This window comes from Nerophis lumbriciformis, linkage group LG25, assembly GCF_033978685.3.
Source record: "Nerophis lumbriciformis linkage group LG25, RoL_Nlum_v2.1, whole genome shotgun sequence".
NCBI lineage: Eukaryota > Metazoa > Chordata > Actinopteri > Syngnathiformes > Syngnathidae > Nerophis > Nerophis lumbriciformis.
In genome coordinates, this window is record NC_084572.2 from 16,562,484 (window position 1) to 16,579,220 (window position 16,737).

The 16,737-nt window shown below is 45.3% G+C and overlaps 1 protein-coding gene across 4 annotated transcripts in view; it reads right to left on the reverse strand.

The window, feature by feature from the left end:
• The window catches only part of dnah6 (dynein, axonemal, heavy chain 6), a 163,908-nt gene that overhangs the window by 54,141 nt on the left and 93,030 nt on the right, over window positions 1-16,737 (reverse strand). For all 4 annotated transcript variants that reach the window (XR_009817684.1, XM_061983898.1, XM_061983899.1 and 1 more), the window contains 2 exons: window positions 10,602-10,805; window positions 8,023-8,148 (listed from right to left, as the gene is read on the reverse strand). Coding sequence is in view for 3 of the 4 variants with exons in the window: in XM_061983898.1 (XP_061839882.1) it covers window positions 8,023-8,148; window positions 10,602-10,805 (330 nt within the window). In the remaining variant the exon portion in view is untranslated. The remainder of the gene's footprint in view (window positions 1-8,022; window positions 8,149-10,601; window positions 10,806-16,737) is intronic.

Sequence of the window (16,737 nt, forward strand, 5' to 3'; positions counted from 1 at the left end):
CCGTAACCACATCAAAATAAAATGTCTCTCTCAGCTTCACATCAGTCACTTCTCTCCACTCCCGCGACTCTCTCTACTAATGTCCCTGTCACATTCGGGGTCACAAAAACAGTCGAATAACCTAACACGAACACCACACATAACAGCATGTCTCCAAACATTACAACAACAAAAAAGTTAGTGTGCAGGAGAGAAATCAAATTAAAAAAAACATTGAAAAGGTGTTCTACCTGTTCTTGATATGGTGCGATACGGGCCTAAACGCCGGGCATTTATCCATAAAAAGATTGAGAAGCTGCAGAAGCTGTTTGTCCTATTCCAGTTTGTTCTGTCTGGTCCTGACTCAGTATACTGGATCGTCGAGCATTCGGTTGAAAGACCAATACATTGTTTATTGTGTGTTTTCCCGGAAGTGACTTCCCGGTCACTCAAAAATGTCACTTTGTTGCCAGATGCAAGGACAGAAGCACGCAACAGCTCTATGAAAACAAGTCACTTGTAGTTAGGAGATAAAATACAGACTTGGTAACAGCTTAAATAACATTAGTATGCTCCCAATGTCAATCAATCAATCAATCAATGTTTATTTATATAGCCCTAAATCACAAGTGTCTCAAAGGGCTGCACACGCCACAACGACATCCTCGGTTCAGAGCCCACATAACGGCAAGGAAAAACTCACAACCCAGTGGGATGTCAATATGAATGACTATGAGAAACCTTGGAGAGGACCGCAGATGTGGGTGACCCCCCCCCCCCCCCCCCCCCCCTAGGGGAGACCGGATGCAATGGACGTCGAGTGGGTCTAGCATAATATTGTGAAAGTCCAGTCCATAGTGGATCCAACATAATAGTAAATGCTGTTCAATGTTATTACATTATTGCAAAAAGTTACTGTCGTTGTTTGTAGCTCATTCTATCTTATTGATTTTACAATAATATATTTTATCTGAATGTTGTATTTTCTTTTGAAAAAGACATGTCCCAGTACATGATATGACATGTGCTGGGACATGTCAAATGACAAATAAAGCTCCTTGAATCCTTGAATATTTTAATATTGTGGTGTTTTGAGAGGACCAAACGTGGATTGAGTGGATTTCAAATAATTTCAATGGACAGGCTGCTTTGAGGTCGAGAGTTCTGAGTTACGAGCAGGGTCGTGGACTGTCGGTGCTCATAAGTTTACATACCACTGTACTTGTCTGTACTACATGTAGTATTGATGATAATATGTAGTATCTTAAGGGGTTTTTTTCTTATAAAAATACTCTTAAGATTGGTTTTCTTATAAAAAATACATCAGTTTCCCATTATAATGTTGTTTTTATTGCTGAGAATAAACACACTATAACAATCCTAGATGGCACCTTGACTGTGCTTTCTAACAGACCTCTGATAAGCACCAAGGGCATCATGTAACAACTTTGCTTAGGCACAACAACTTTTGCAAAGATGAGATGTATTAAGACTGAACTTGTGGTAATCTGAAATTTCCTTGCTCAGTTCTGTTGTTGTCTGCACACCATGTTCACTCTCTCTCTCGTCCACAGTATGGAGTGCAGCTGGCGCAAGGCAGCAGCACACACCTGACGTAGATTAGAAGCAGCCTATTTAACCTGGCTGCTGACGGCCTGTGAGCGCCGGAACTTTGTCACTGCTTGCAAACCTGTTGAGCTTGCCAGAGAACTCACTAGTTCATCGTGTACCATTCATCTAAGGTTTGCCTGTATTTTTCCTAGCCTTGTCTAGCGTTTTTAGTTTGTACTTTGTCCTTATATTAACTTCTTTCATGAAGTATGTTTTCCTAGCCTTGTCTAGCGTTTTTAGTTTGTACTTTGTCCTTATATTAACTTCTTTCATGAAGTATTTTTCCTAGCCTTGTCTAGCGCTTTTAGTTTTGTGTGTTATCTACCATCACCTTTGTTTTGCTACTTTGTGCTTCCTCCTAAATAAAAGGAAGAACAATTGTACACAACACGTCTCTGCATCCTTGGGATCCACTCCACCAAATCCTAACAGAAAAGTTCCGGCCATACTATGGAACCCGCAGAGACAGATGCCTGGAAAAGAGCATTACAAGGCCAGGCTCAACGAATCAACCAGCAGGGGGACCAGCTAGACCACCTGAGCCGAGGTCTACAGGGACTGTCGGAGCGTCAAGACACCATGTTGGAGCGAGTCAATATGCTGCTAGCCACCGTCGTACCCACCTCGACCACCGTGCCCGACCAGGCATCCACCCAACCTACACAACCCGCCAGTACCAGCAACATGCGGCTATCACGACCCGAACGTTTTTCCGGAGAAAAGGAAGATGTAAGACAATTCCTGACGCAGTGTGAACTACATTTTGAACTAAACGCTTCCGCTTTCACCTCTGAGCGGGCTAAGGTAGCGTTTGTCATCTCCCACCTGTCAGGCCGTGCTGGCACCTGGGCGACTGCAGAATGGAACCGTCAGACCGCCTCCAGCTCCACGTATGCAAACTTTTCCAAATCCTTGAGGCAGATCTTCCAACGACGACTCCCAGGTAGAGAGGCAGCTAGATCCCTTTTCCGGCTGCAACAGGGTTCACGACGGGTCGCAGATTACGCGATCGAGTTCCGCACCATGGCCGCCGACTGTGACTGGGGTCCCTCGGCGCTGTTGGACGCCTTCTACCTGGGTCTCGCGGACGAGATTCGTCACATGATGATCCCGCTGTCACTTCCGACGAATCTGGATGATCTCATCGAGCTGGCGGTGCAGATCGATTTCCGCCTATTGGAGGAGAGGAGGGATCGACGAGGGAGACAAGCCCCACCTAGCAGCCAATCAGCGCCTGCTAGACCTGCCATCTGCATGACGGAGCATCTCGTTCCCGAAGACACCTCTCCTTCGTGGCAGATAGATGAGCCGATGCAACTGGGAGGTCGCCGACTCACCACCGCCGAGAGGGAACGCCGCTTTCGCCTCAAACTCTGCCTATACTGTGGGGCCGCTGATCATCTCATCTCCCACTGCAAGGAACTACCGCGCCCCGCCGCACGGCCACGAGTGCGCCCTCACTCGCCAGAGGACACGTCCACCAGAGGTCGCCGTTCTCCTTCGTTGGCCGCAGGCAGAATGCAACTAAAAGGTACTCTTTCTTGGCCTAACCAACAAATAGACATTTGCGCTCTCATTGACTCAGGAGCAGATGATAACTTTTTGGATTTTGAGTTCATGAGACTCCATAAGATTCCTGTTGTAAAACTGTATGTGCCCAAGAGGGTGTATTCTCTTGATGGGCGCCTATTAGCCAGCATAACCCACCAGACCCTGCCAATCAACCTGCGCTTGTCTGGTAATCATTGTGAGAAAATAATTTTTTTTATTGTGCCATCACGGTCCGCGCCCGTCATTCTGGGGATCACCTGGTTACATAAGCATAACCCGCACATAGACTGGCCTCGTTCGGCCATTATTAATTGGAGTGTGACCTGCCACACACATTGTCTTCGTTCCGCAGCAGGATCTCACACACCGCCACCTACCGCCGTTATAGAGAACATAGACTTGACAAATGTGCCCACAAACTACCATGACTTAAGAGCGGTGTTTAGCAAGGATAGAGCACTCTCACTTCCCCCCCACCGACCCTACGATTGTGGTATCGATTTGCTAGCCGGAGCGGCTTTACCATCGACCCGTTTGTACAAGGTGTCTAACACCGAACTCAAAGCACTAGAAGAATACATAAACACATCAATAGCTGCGGGCCTCATTCGCCCTTCGACCGCACCGGTAGCCGCCGGATTTTTTTTCGTCGAAAAGAAGGACAAGTCCCTACGGCCTTGTATAGACTACCGTGCTCTTAATCAGATTACGGTCAAGAATAAGTATCCTCTTCCACTCCTTGATTCTGCTTTTACTCCCTTACAGTCCGCAAAGTTTTTTACTAAACTCGATCTACGAAACGCGTACCATCTAGTTCGCATCCGAGAGGGGGATGAATGGAAGACCGCATTCAACACTCCTCTCGGACATTTTGAGTATCTTGTCATGCCTTTTGGACTTACTAATGCACCTGGCGTTTTTCAGGGCTTCATTAACGATATTTTTCGGGACATGACAGGTCGGTTTCTCTTCGTTTACCTGGACGATATATTAATTTATTCATCGACATTTGACGAACATGTACAGCAGGTTCGGTTGGTCCTTCAACGATTGCTCGAAAATAAACTGTTCGTGAAGGCGGAAAAATGCGAGTTTCACTCATCCTCCATTCCCTTCTTAGGATTTATCATTGAGGAGGGTAGACTCAGACCAGACCTCGCTAAGGTCAAAGCAGTAGTAGACTGGCCCACTCCGGTGTCCAAGAAGCACCTTCAGAGATTCTTGGGCTTCTCTAATTTTTATCGGCGATTTATTCGCAATTTTAGTCGCGTCGCTGAGCCACTTACAAGGCTAACCTCTACTAAAGTTCCGTTTGAATGGACACCCGAAGCCAATTCCGCGTTCTTGAGGCTGAAAAGATTGTTTACTTCGGCTCCTGTGCTTTGTTACCCTGACCGTTCTCTCCAATTTTTTGTTGAGGTGGACGCTTCTGATTCAGGTGTAGGGGCCGTACTCTCCCAGCAATCTACCACCGACCAGAAGTTGCACCCCTGTGCTTTCTTCTCTCGTCGCCTATCCCCTGCTGAAAAAAATTATGACATTGGCAACAGGGAGCTTCTGGCGGTCATCTTGGCCCTTCAGGAGTGGAGACATTGGCTGGAAGGGGCGGAGCTACCATTCATCATCTTCACGGACCACAAGAACCTGTCCTACTTAAGGACCGCACAGAGACTGAACCCCCGCCAAGCCAGGTGGGCACTTTTTCTGACCCGTTTTAACTTTATCATCACTTTCCGACCTGGTTCTCAGAATGGGAAGCCCGATGCCCTTTCCCGTCTCTACTCTTCGTCTCTTGAGGATTCCTCACCTGAACCAATTGTTCCCCATACCCACATCATTGGGGGACTCCAGTGGGACATCGAGCGGCAAGTCTTGGAGGCCCTAAAGTCGGACACATCTCCTCGGGGCTGCCCACCAGGTCGGTTGTTTGTGGTTCCTCGGCTCCGTTCCAGCGTTCTGGATTGGGCACATGGGTCAAAGATCGCTTGCCATCCAGGTATTCGTCGCACCAGTTTTGTCCTCTCCCAGCGTTTTTGGTGGCCATCCATTCTGGAAGATACGAAGGCGTTTGTGGCAGCATGTCGGTCCTGCTCCCGGAACAAGGCATCCCACCAGGCCCCAGCAGGACTGTTACACCCATTACCCATCCCCTCCCGCCCGTGGTCACACATAGCGGTGGACTTTGTCACAGGACTTCCCCCCTCTGAAGGAAATGACACTGTCTTGACCATTGTGGACCGGTTCTCGAAAATGGCCCACTTCGTGGCCCTCCCCAAGCTGCCTTCGGCTCTTGAAACAGCCCAACTATTAGTGCTCCACGCTTTCCGGCTGCACGGCATCCCCGCTGATGTGGTATCCGACAGAGGGCCACAGTTTTCCTCGGCTGTCTGGAGGGCATTCTGCAAGTCTCTGGGGGCCTCCCCTAGCCTATCCTCCGGCTACCACCCACAGAGCAATGGACAGACCGAGCGGACCAACCAAGACCTGGAGGCGGCCATCCGGTGCACTTGTCATCGGCAACCCTCAACCTGGTCTGAGAATCTCCCATGGATAGAATATGCTCACAATTCCCTCATTAGCTCCGCCACCAACCTGTCTCCATTTCACGTCGCCTATGGTTTCCAACCCCCAGTTTTTCCTTCTACCCAACCCAATGCCGACGTACCATCCGTAACGGCACACCTGTGTCGGGCTCACCAGGCTTGGCGCAACACCAGGGCGGCGTTAAAAAGAACATCGGCCAGGAACCAACTCTTAGCCAACCGCCATCGCACACCAGCCCCACACTACCAGTTGGGACAGAAGGTCTGGTTGTCGTCCCGGGACCTACCATTGGCCACCGACTCTAGGAAACTGGCTCCCAGGTTCATTGGACCATTCCCCATTATCAAGATCATCAACCGTGTTGCAGTCAAGCTCCGTCTCCCAAGATCTCTCAAATGCCATCCTGTCTTTCACGTGTCTCGCATCAAGCCTGTCGCATCCAGCCCGCTCAGTCCTCCTGAGGTACCGCCTCCTCCACCCAGGCTGGTTGAGGGTCACCCAGCGTTTACAGTAAACACCATCTTGGATGTGAGAAGAAGGGGCAGGGGATTCCAATACCTGGTAGACTGGGAGGGGTACGGCCCGGAGGAGCGGTCATGGATTTCAAGATCGCTTATTATTGACAAAGACTTGATCAAGGATTTTTACATTCGATTCCCAGACAAGCCAGGTAGGCCGCCAGGAGGCGTCCGTTGAAGGGGGGGTACTGTGGTAATCTGAAATTTCCTTGCTCAGTTCTGTTGTTGTCTGCACACCATGTTCACTCTCTCTCTCGTCCACAGTATGGAGTGCAGCTGGCGCAAGGCAGCAGCACACACCTGACGTAGATTAGAAGCAGCCTATTTAACCTGGCTGCTGACGGCCTGTGAGCGCCGGAACTTTGTCACTGCTTGCAAACCTGTTGAGCTTGCCAGAGAACTCACTAGTTCATCGTGTACCATTCATCTAAGGTTTGCCTGTATTTTTCCTAGCCTTGTCTAGCGTTTTTAGTTTGTACTTTGTCCTTATATTAACTTCTTTCATGAAGTATGTTTTCCTAGCCTTGTCTAGCGTTTTTAGTTTGTACTTTGTCCTTATATTAACTTCTTTCATGAAGTATTTTTCCTAGCCTTGTCTAGCGCTTTTAGTTTTGTGTGTTATCTACCATCACCTTTGTTTTGCTACTTTGTGCTTCCTCCTAAATAAAAGGAAGAACAATTGTACACAACACGTCTCTGCATCCTTGGGATCCACTCCACCAAATCCTAACAGAACTTGATTTAGAAATGTGAGTCCCCTTACGCCGACTTCATGGCTGACGTACGCACATTTCTAAAGGCTGTGGATACTTTGGCGACACAGAGATGATCGTTCAGGCTTAGCCAACATTTGATTTAAACAATGTAAAAAAGGCGAGAATCTGGAGCCTATTCATATAACATAATTTTCACATGAAACTGTAACCTGGCTCATGTGAGCAGGCTTGTGTATAAACACATGTTATTATAAGTTACACAAAATATACTTATATTGGAGGTAATCAGAGTCAACCGCTTCTTCTTCCATTTTACGCATCATTGTAGCAACTATCTTTTCAAACGAGGTGCAGCACTACATTATATCTGCTCCACTCGTATTGTTGGCCAGCAACAACTACCTTTTTCATTTTCTTCCTGACACGACCATTTCTTTTTTTTTTATTTTAGTCTGTGTTCAGTTCTCAGAGACATGGCAAGGGCAGGCTGACAATCGCTCCGCTGTCACTTCCTACTGACTTGTGATCGGGCATAGCATGCCTAGCTAAAACACATGACTACTTTTTACAGAATTTTTTTTATAAGGATGCATGGCATGGGCGTGCTAAGCCACGCCGATATCTGGGACCAAGTTCAAGTTGATTGCTATGTAAAAAAGAAATGTGCTTAGCTTGGTGCATGTGCACACTTTAATACATTTAAGTTTTTACTTGCATACGTATTTTTCTGGATTTAAACAAACATACATTTTTTGGTAGGAAAGCCACGCAACTACATGACGTCCCTGGTCTGACAGAAAATAAGATGACTTAGCAGGATCATTTTTTCGACTTTGTGACTACTTTGCTGCTATATTTAGAGAATGTTAAGAACGTTCTAGTTTGTCCTTTCTGTTTAGTTTTTTTAAGCGACTGGAGAAAAATCAAGTGACTTTTTCTTGTGTAATTGTACACATTTGGAGAATCTAACATGAGAGCATTTATGGCTCCTCCCAACGAGCAGTAGGTGCTGCTCATTACACACTAGTAAGCTGCACAGGGTACAGTTGTACACAGCAGTTTGAAAATGAAAGTTTATTTTCACAATGTATGTTTTACTGTACCTCCTCCAGGAGAACAGGCATGCCCATTCGAATGCCATTTTCTAGTTTATGAAGGAAGTTTGGATCAGTCAGCTTGATGACTTTCAGACCATTTTTGGCCTCCTTAGAACGGATCCATCTGTTGGCCTGATGAAGAAAGAAACTTTGAACATTAGTGATTTTCTATAAGAGATATGAGTACATGGAAAACGCTAAAAGACTAACTTCAATTGATGATTTTCACATCCACTTGAAGACAAAATGATTAACCCCCGTTCTTGAAAACAAATACATTCATTTTCAAGGACTTATTCAGAGCTTGCATGCAGCTGCATAAAGCCAAGCTAGCAATTTTTCTGATTTGCTGAACTGCAACAAGAAAAACTTGAAAAAATGTTGTTGCAAAAAGTATTAGCCCTCTGATAATTAATAGTCAATGATGTATGTAGCTTTCTGATTGAAAAGTGAAATCATGTCTTCTGGTAGTTTCTAATAAAGTAATTACATGTCTGCTGAGGAATGTTAGCATAATATTTCATGGATAATTATTCAAGATCATCCAAATCGCTTGTTCTTCGAGCACAGACTCAAAACTCCTTACAGATTCACCATAGGATTGAGATGTGGGCTCTGATTGGCCATTCCACAGAAGTTCTTGACCAACCTTCATGTACGTTGTAGATCATTGGAAGACCTAACAACAACACAAACTTAAACTGATAGCAGATTTATTGATGTTATTCTTCAAAATATTAACATTGTTTTTTTTTTATGTTTCCATCGTGCACCTGACCAAGGTTTCCTGTGCATAAAGCAGCAAAACACCATCCATCCATACATTTTCTATACTGTTTATCTTTACTAATGTCCCGGGTTAGTTGGAGTCTATCTCAACTGACTTCAGGTAAGTGGCTTGGTGGCCAATCACAGCGCAGATGCAGTATAGATAGGCAAACAACCATTCACACTCACATTCATACCCATTGACAATTAGAGCTCCTCCCGAATGACAGAGCTTCTCACCCTATCTCTAAGGGAGAGCCCCGCCATCCGACAGAGGAAACTCATTTCAGCTGCTTGTACCCGTGATCTTGTCCTTTATAACCCAAAATTCATGACCATAAGTGAGGATAGGGACGTAGATTGACTGGTAAATTGAGAGATTTGCCTCCCGTTTAGCTCCTTTTTCACCACAACGGACCGATTCGGGTTTGCATCACTGCAGACGCTGCACCGATCCTCCTGTCGATCTCACGATCCACTCTTCCCCCACTCGTGAACAAGACCCAGAGGTACTTGAACTCCTCTACTTGGGGCAGGATCTCCTCTCCAACCCAGAGATGGCATTCCACCCTTTTCTGGGCGAGAACCATGGACTCAGACTTGGAAGTGCTGATTTTCATCCTAGTCGATTCACACTCAGCTACGATACAATCCAGTGAGAGCTCAGGATCCTGGCCCAATGAGGCCAGCAGGACCGCATCATCCACAAAAAGCAGAGGCAGATCCCCTCAATGCCCTGACTGCGCCCAGAAATTATGTCTTTAAAAGTTGTAAACAGAATCGTTGACAAAGGGCAACCCTGGCAGAGTCCAACCCTCACTAGAAATGGGTCTGACTTACTCCTGGCAATGCGGACCAAGCTCTGACACTGATCATACAGGGAGCAGACCGCCACAACCACACGGTACGATACCCCATACTCTCTGAGCAATCTCCACAGGACTTCCCAACGGACACGGTCAAATGCCTTCTCCTAGTCCACAAAACACATGTAGACTGGTTGGGCAAACTCCCATGTACCATCAAGGATCCTGCCGAGAGTATCGAGTTGGTCCACAGTTCCATGAACCAGGACGAAAACCACACCAGTCATCCATGCAAAATGAAGAGGGCCCATGATGACACAAACCGGCCAGTGGCAGCAGATGAAGTGGCGTTTGCCGGAGGTCTGTGTGTGCGTTTTCGTGCTTAGCTGTGTTTGTGTGCAGAAGGTACATGGGTTCACAGGCTTATAGTTTGATCAGTTGCTGTTATTATCATACATTTTTGTTGACAGTGGATGGTTGCTGATTTTTATGTTGAAATTAATTCATGTTAATTAAAAATGTGATATTTTGGGAAAACTTGTGGTAATTTGTTTTTCCAGAACAAACCTACTCATGTTTGTGTTTAAAATGAATCTGTGTGAAAATGTTTTGGGGGTTGCAGGTGGGTGATTGTGGCTGCAAGAGTGGGGGAAAAACCCAGCAGTCCCGCGGTTGGTTAACTTGTATACGATTAATTGTTATCAGACGTGCTTGAAACTTAATTTAATGTTCAGATGTGCTTTTAAAGCTTTTTAAAGCCCCCCTACTCCACAAACATCTACTACTTTACATTTGTTGTGTATTATAGTGCAGCAAAAGGCAGTTGTGAGATGCTGCACATGATATTTTGTCACAGCTTCGTATCAGTAACTGATGACTTGACTCTAACAATTTCTTGACATTTAACTATGGCTTCGGAATATGCACCAGTGGTCCTTGTACGTAAGCGTGTAAACCCATGAGAAATTTAAAATCATATCAAAAGAAATAAAAGTTCATGAAGTGGTTCACCTGATCCTGTGGATCAATCATGAGGGGCCAGCGACGACCCTGCGTCACCAGGATCCCATTCTCTGTGGACACGGTGTCTCGAGGCAGACCTTCAGCATTCCACTTCTGGATCACGTATGGATCACCCAGAATGTTGATGAGGTTGAAGCTGGAACTTATAGGAATGTTGAGGTTCTGGCACTGAATTATCCACTCATCAACAAGCTGAGGAAGAATGCAAGGGGAAATGTTTGTATTTGGAAAATAAATGTTTCATATTTGAGCCATTAGACTGCCATCTAATGTTGATAAATATAACTTGTATTTTAAACGGCATTTTACATTTGTCAGTGAACTACTTTGTGTAGAAGATCGCAATATTGTATCATATCGTGACACAAGTATCCATCTTATTGTGAAATCATTGCAACTACTCAGTCCAAAGTACCAGTATAAATTCAAGGTAAAATTATGTTGACGGACTGTATATATTTTGATTTTCTTTCATTGTCACATTGAATACCTTATAAAAATCATGTGTCCGCTGAGGTATGTCTATTTGTTAGTTAGTTAGCAACATAACTCAAAAAGTTATAGGTGGATTTTGACAAAACTCAGGAAATGTCAGAAATGGGATACAGAACAAATTACTAGATTTTGAAGCTGATCCTGATCACTGCTTAGATTCCTGATTATTCTGAAACAGTCTTTAACTATTGGGAGATAGGGCCTGGCAGACTTTTGGGCTATCAAGAGTGCGTTCCTAGTTTCCTAATACAGTATACTCGCACTACTTAGGTGTTCTGTAATACACGAGGCCACTCATGCCATGCAGGATTTAGTGGACTTTGCTGCTCCACTGACAACTGCTCTAAGACTGCAAGGGAAGCTCAGTTTCCCCTAAAATGTAAATGTAAAAAAAAAAAAAGAGTGGTCAAACATGTACTTTTGTGTTTACATTTCACTGACTAAATATGCACTAGAATGCATTTAACATTTATTTTCAGAATCAGCTACTTATCATTTTTGTTCTCATTCATTGTGGTAGCATCACAATGTAATAAACAGTGTTGAAGCTGAGCGTCCATTGACTTCAATGGGGGAGCATAGAGTGGTTGTTCCACTGCAGTCAAACTAGACAATCATTAGATTAATGCTTGGCTTTGTCTTTCCCATCCGACGCTCAGCGTCTCTGTAAGTGAATGGGAATGAAAAGGGGGCTTAGCCTCGGCTGACCTGGACGCTGAGCTTTCACATGATGACTGGATGATCTGTTTGAGGCTGAATCATTTTTTTCTGACAGCAAAATCAGCAAATCAGAGCAAACCACTGCGAGGGCATTTTTCAATTTTCATTTTGTCGTTCCAAATCGATAAGGAGTATTTTGCAATCCTCTAAGCTATGTCTTCTTTGTAAAATCAAGCATCTTTGTATTTTTTTATCTGTTGTTGGAGACTTTACTTGTGTTTAGAAAGTAGAAGCCGCTAATGTCCTGCTCATCGGGCGCAGTAGTCTTTTTGCTGGGTCTATCACTTTTATTCAGCTGTATTACTGCAATTTGACTGACTTTACATTTACTTCTTGATTTAGGTGGTTACCGATTGTTATCATTGTGCAAGGAGGAAAGATTTCACTGATTGAATGACCCACACAAATATATTCTTGTCTATATTGCAACGCTCACCTCTTCCAAAGGAGTTGACGTGTACTGAATTGACAGGAGTGACTAGTGTGAGTACGCCTGCAGTGTCATAGCTGGTCTACATTACAACATACTTACATCAATTAGTGCAATGACTGACAACAACAAACACAACAGTGTGATTATGGTCACATCAAATCATATCAAGGAGTAGGGCTATAAGAATATGCAAACATGGCATATTATGTTTATTGTAATCAAAATGATCATGTTATCATTATCATTGCAGCATTGTTGAATGTGCTCAAAAAACACAGCAGTTTAATTTTTTATATATATATATATATATATATATATATATATATATATTTTTTTTTTAATGTATTTATTTTTATTTTTATTTTTTTTAATTATTTACTTATTTTTATTTTATTTTATTTTTTTAATTTATTTTTTTAATCTTATTATTTATTTGTGTGTGGCGTCGTGCGGGTCTCACTTCCTGTTGGGTGGGGTTCGTGCCCGTGTGGCCCGACCTTGCGCTGTGGGGTCTCTGTTGGTGACTTGATGTGGTGGCGGCGCGGCCCCCGTGTCTGGTCTGGATGCTGTGTCTCGGTTGTTTGGGCGGTGGTGTGTTTGTGCGGGTTTGGGTTGGGGTGGGGGGGGTCTTTTGGTGGGGGAGGGGGGGTGTTGGTGTCTCTTGTTTGCGTGTTGGCGTTCGGGCTGACTGGCGGGCTGGCGCTGGCTGGTCTCCGTAGTCCTGGTGGCGTGTGGTTGCTGGTCGCAGTTTTTTTTTTTGATCGCTTTGATTTGATTGGCTGGTGCTGGCTGTCTGGGGTTATTGCGGCTGCTGTTTCTGCTGCCGTTTGTTTGTGGTGTGGGCGCCCGTGGCTGCTGGGTCTGGTGCAAGGGTGTGGCTGATGTTGTGACTGGTGGCAGCGCGCGCGTGATGGCTGTCGGGGCTGACGAACTGTGTGTATGTATGTATATGTGTGTGTATGTGTATGTATGTATGTATATATATGTGTATGTGTACATATGTGTATGTATGTGTATGTATATGTATGTGTGGGTATGTATACATGTATGTGTGTATGTGTATGTATATATATATATATATATATATATATATATATATGTATGTATGTATGTATATTTCTGGGGGTACGCTCTGGGCCTGCCTGTCAGACGGGGGTCGACGCCTCAGGCTACTGCATCCGAACTGCGTGTCTGGAGCTCCTGGGTCCCGCTGTCCATCCCTTCCGGGTGCCCGTCTTGGTTGGGGCCTGTTGGGCCTAGTCCCTGCGTCTATTGTGGTAGCTTGGTGCTGCAAGGTATTCCGAGGTGCTGCGAGTCGGCCAGTTGCTGGGGTAGTGACCTTGTGTCAGCATGTCTGTGATCTTCTTTTAATTCTTTTTTTAAATTTATTTATTCATTTTTTAATATATTTTATTAATATTATTTTTTAATTTTTCCCCTCCCTCAGAGGGGGGGAGCTCGGCGGGGCGGTTGCTGGTTGTTCCATCTCCATCGTTGGGGTCCCTGCGGGTGGGGTGGGTGGTTCCCGTGGCCCTGTGCCTGGGTGGTCCTGCGGCGGCCGATTTGGGTGGGGTGGCCGGGGGATGGCCTCGCCGCGCTCTCCGAGGGTGGGGGGTGGGCTCGTGGGGGCCCGGTTGCCGGTGGGGCGGGGGCGGTCTTCCCGTCCGGTTGCGGGGAGTCTCTGGGTCCCTCGGGCGGGGCGTCTCGCCTTTCTGCCCGTGTGGGGTGTGGTCTCTCGCTGGCTTGGGGTCTGGCTGTCCCCTGCTTTTCTCGTGCCCTGTCCTCTGCCGGGTGCGTCTGTCTGCGGCCTGCTGCTGGCCCTTGTGGGCGGTACGGTGGGCCGGGCTCTAGGTTTCCTGTCGCTGGCCGGCTTGGCTGCGTGGGGGCGGTGGTCCCTGGTTCCCTGGGCACCACGCCTACTGTTTGTGGGTTGGGCTCTCGGGGGTGATGGGGCCGTGCTCTGGCTCCCACGCACTCTGGGAGTCGAATGTATTGTACATACAAATTCACATATGCTCACATACGTACATAGGTACCTAAGCTCCCATATACATACACAAATACAGTACATATTTACATACCTAAAGTTCGTACATCCACACGCACATTCAATATACAAACATACACATACTGTACATATACACTTACTGTCCAAACACATATACACATTCTGTACATATACATTCACTGTACAAACACATATACACATTCTGTACATATACAAGTACATATGCATACTTACACTCATGCACATAATCACGTTTCATCAAACATATATTAACGTTGTTGCCCTAGGGTAAACTGGGTGTAACACATGGCACACTGACAAAGCTTAACCTATTGTTACTATAACAATCTACAAGGTTAATGTAGGTTGCTTCTCTTTCTCCCCCTCCATTTTTCCGCATTCTTTCGTATCTCAAGTTATCATTACGTATATGTATTGTTGCATTTAAAAAACTGTATTGTTGATAATAAAGGTAAATTATTGGTATTGTTCATTATCTATAGCGCTAATTCTATTGGTATTTGTATTGATCCATTTGTAGTGTAATAATGCTCATTGTCATTTCTGTATTATTTTTTATTTTTCGCTAACTGCTTATTTGCTATTACTTTTACCATCATATTTGTACATGTCGTATTTGCTGATGTTGCTCTATTGTTGTTGTTGTTTGCTGTTGTTGTTTTTGTCTCTCTGTCTAATCCCCCTCTTGTCCCCACAATTTCCCCCTCTGTCTTCTTTTTTTTCTCTTTCTATCCCCTCCTGCTCTGGCCCGGCTGCACTAAATGATAATATAAATACATTTAATAAAGTCAAATACAAATAAGGCAACAAGAGAAGTATCCTACACTTCTCTTTTGTAAAGTAAATCTGAACAGCCGACATGGGCATCTACATCAACTATATGATTTGCCTGAGAAGCTGGACAGGACAACAACAAAAAAAACAAAAAAAAAATAATAATAATAATAATAATTTTTAAAGGAATAAATCATCTCGCCCGGAAAAGGGTGGAGTGCCATCTCCAGGTTGGGGAGGAGATCTTGCCCCAAGTGGAGGAGTTCAAGTACCTCGGAGTCTTGTTCACGAGTGAGGGAAGAGTGGATCGTGAGATCGACAGGCGGATCGGTGCGGCGTCTTCAGTAATGCGGACGCTGTATCGATCCGTTGTGGTGAAGAAGGAGCTGAGCCGGAAGGCAAAGCTCTCAATTTACCGGTCAATCTACGTTCCCATCCTCACCTATGGTCATGAGCTTTGGGTTATGACCGAAAGGACAAGATCACGGGTACAAGCGGCTGAAATGAGTTTCCTCCGCTGGGTGGCGGGGCTCTCCCTTAGAGATAGGGTGAGAAGCTCTGCCATCCGGGAGGAGCTCAAAGTAAAGCCGCTGCTCTTCCACATCGAGAGGAGCCAGATGAGGTGGTTCGGGCATCTGGTCAGGATGCCACCCGAACGCCTCCCTAGGGAGGTGTTTAGGGCACGTTCGACCGGTAGGAGGCCGCGGGGAAGACCCAGGACACGTTGGGAAGACTATGTCTCCCGGCTGGCCTGGGAACGCCTCGGGGTCCCACAGGAAGAGCTGGACGAAGTGGCTGGGGAGAGGGAAGTCTGGGCTTTCCTGCTTAGGTTGCTGCCCCCGCGACCCGACCTTGGATAAGCGGAAGAAGATGGATGGATGGATGGATGGATGGATGAATAAATAAATGAACAGACACAATTTACTTTTCTTGGCAGAAAAAACATTACATATTTTTCTTCTGCTTCTTAAGAGGCATATTATATTATTTTGATTATTCAAATATGTTTTTCCTATACCATTATAATTTGTAAAGGTTTTAAAGTGTTTTTGATGATAAAGGCAAAACGTGCCGCTTTTGATGATGTTACATCATGTGGGTACAATTCCTGTTCTAGACATGTGCAAGTATGGATCTTTACATTTAGTCTTGTAGTAATGTTGCATTAAAGATATCTAGCAATCAGCGCTCTAGCGAGTGGAGCTTGTGATCAGTACGCTAGTGACCAGTGCACTAGCTGCTAGCTGGCAATAAGGGCATTAGCTGCTAGTTAGCAAAAGTTAAAGTTAAAGTCCCAAGGATCGTCACAAACACACTGGGTGTGCTGATATGTGTCCTCTGCAAATCCCCATGTTCACCCCCTGGGAGGTGAGGGGAGCAGTGAGCAGCAGCGTGTGCTGCGCTCGGGAATCATTTGGTGATTTAACCCCCAATTCCAACTCTTGCTGCTGAGTGCCAAGCAGGGAGGCAATGGGTCCCATATTTATAGTCTTTGGTATGACTCGGCCGGGAATTGAACTCACAACCTTCCAGTCTCAGGGCGGACACTCTAACCACAAAGCTACTGAGCTAGTCAAAGTGTGTTAGCTGTGAGTTTATCGAAGTATGTTAATCAATCATGGTTTTGCGATAATTATTATTTGAAACGTAAATACCAACTGTCGTAAATTTTA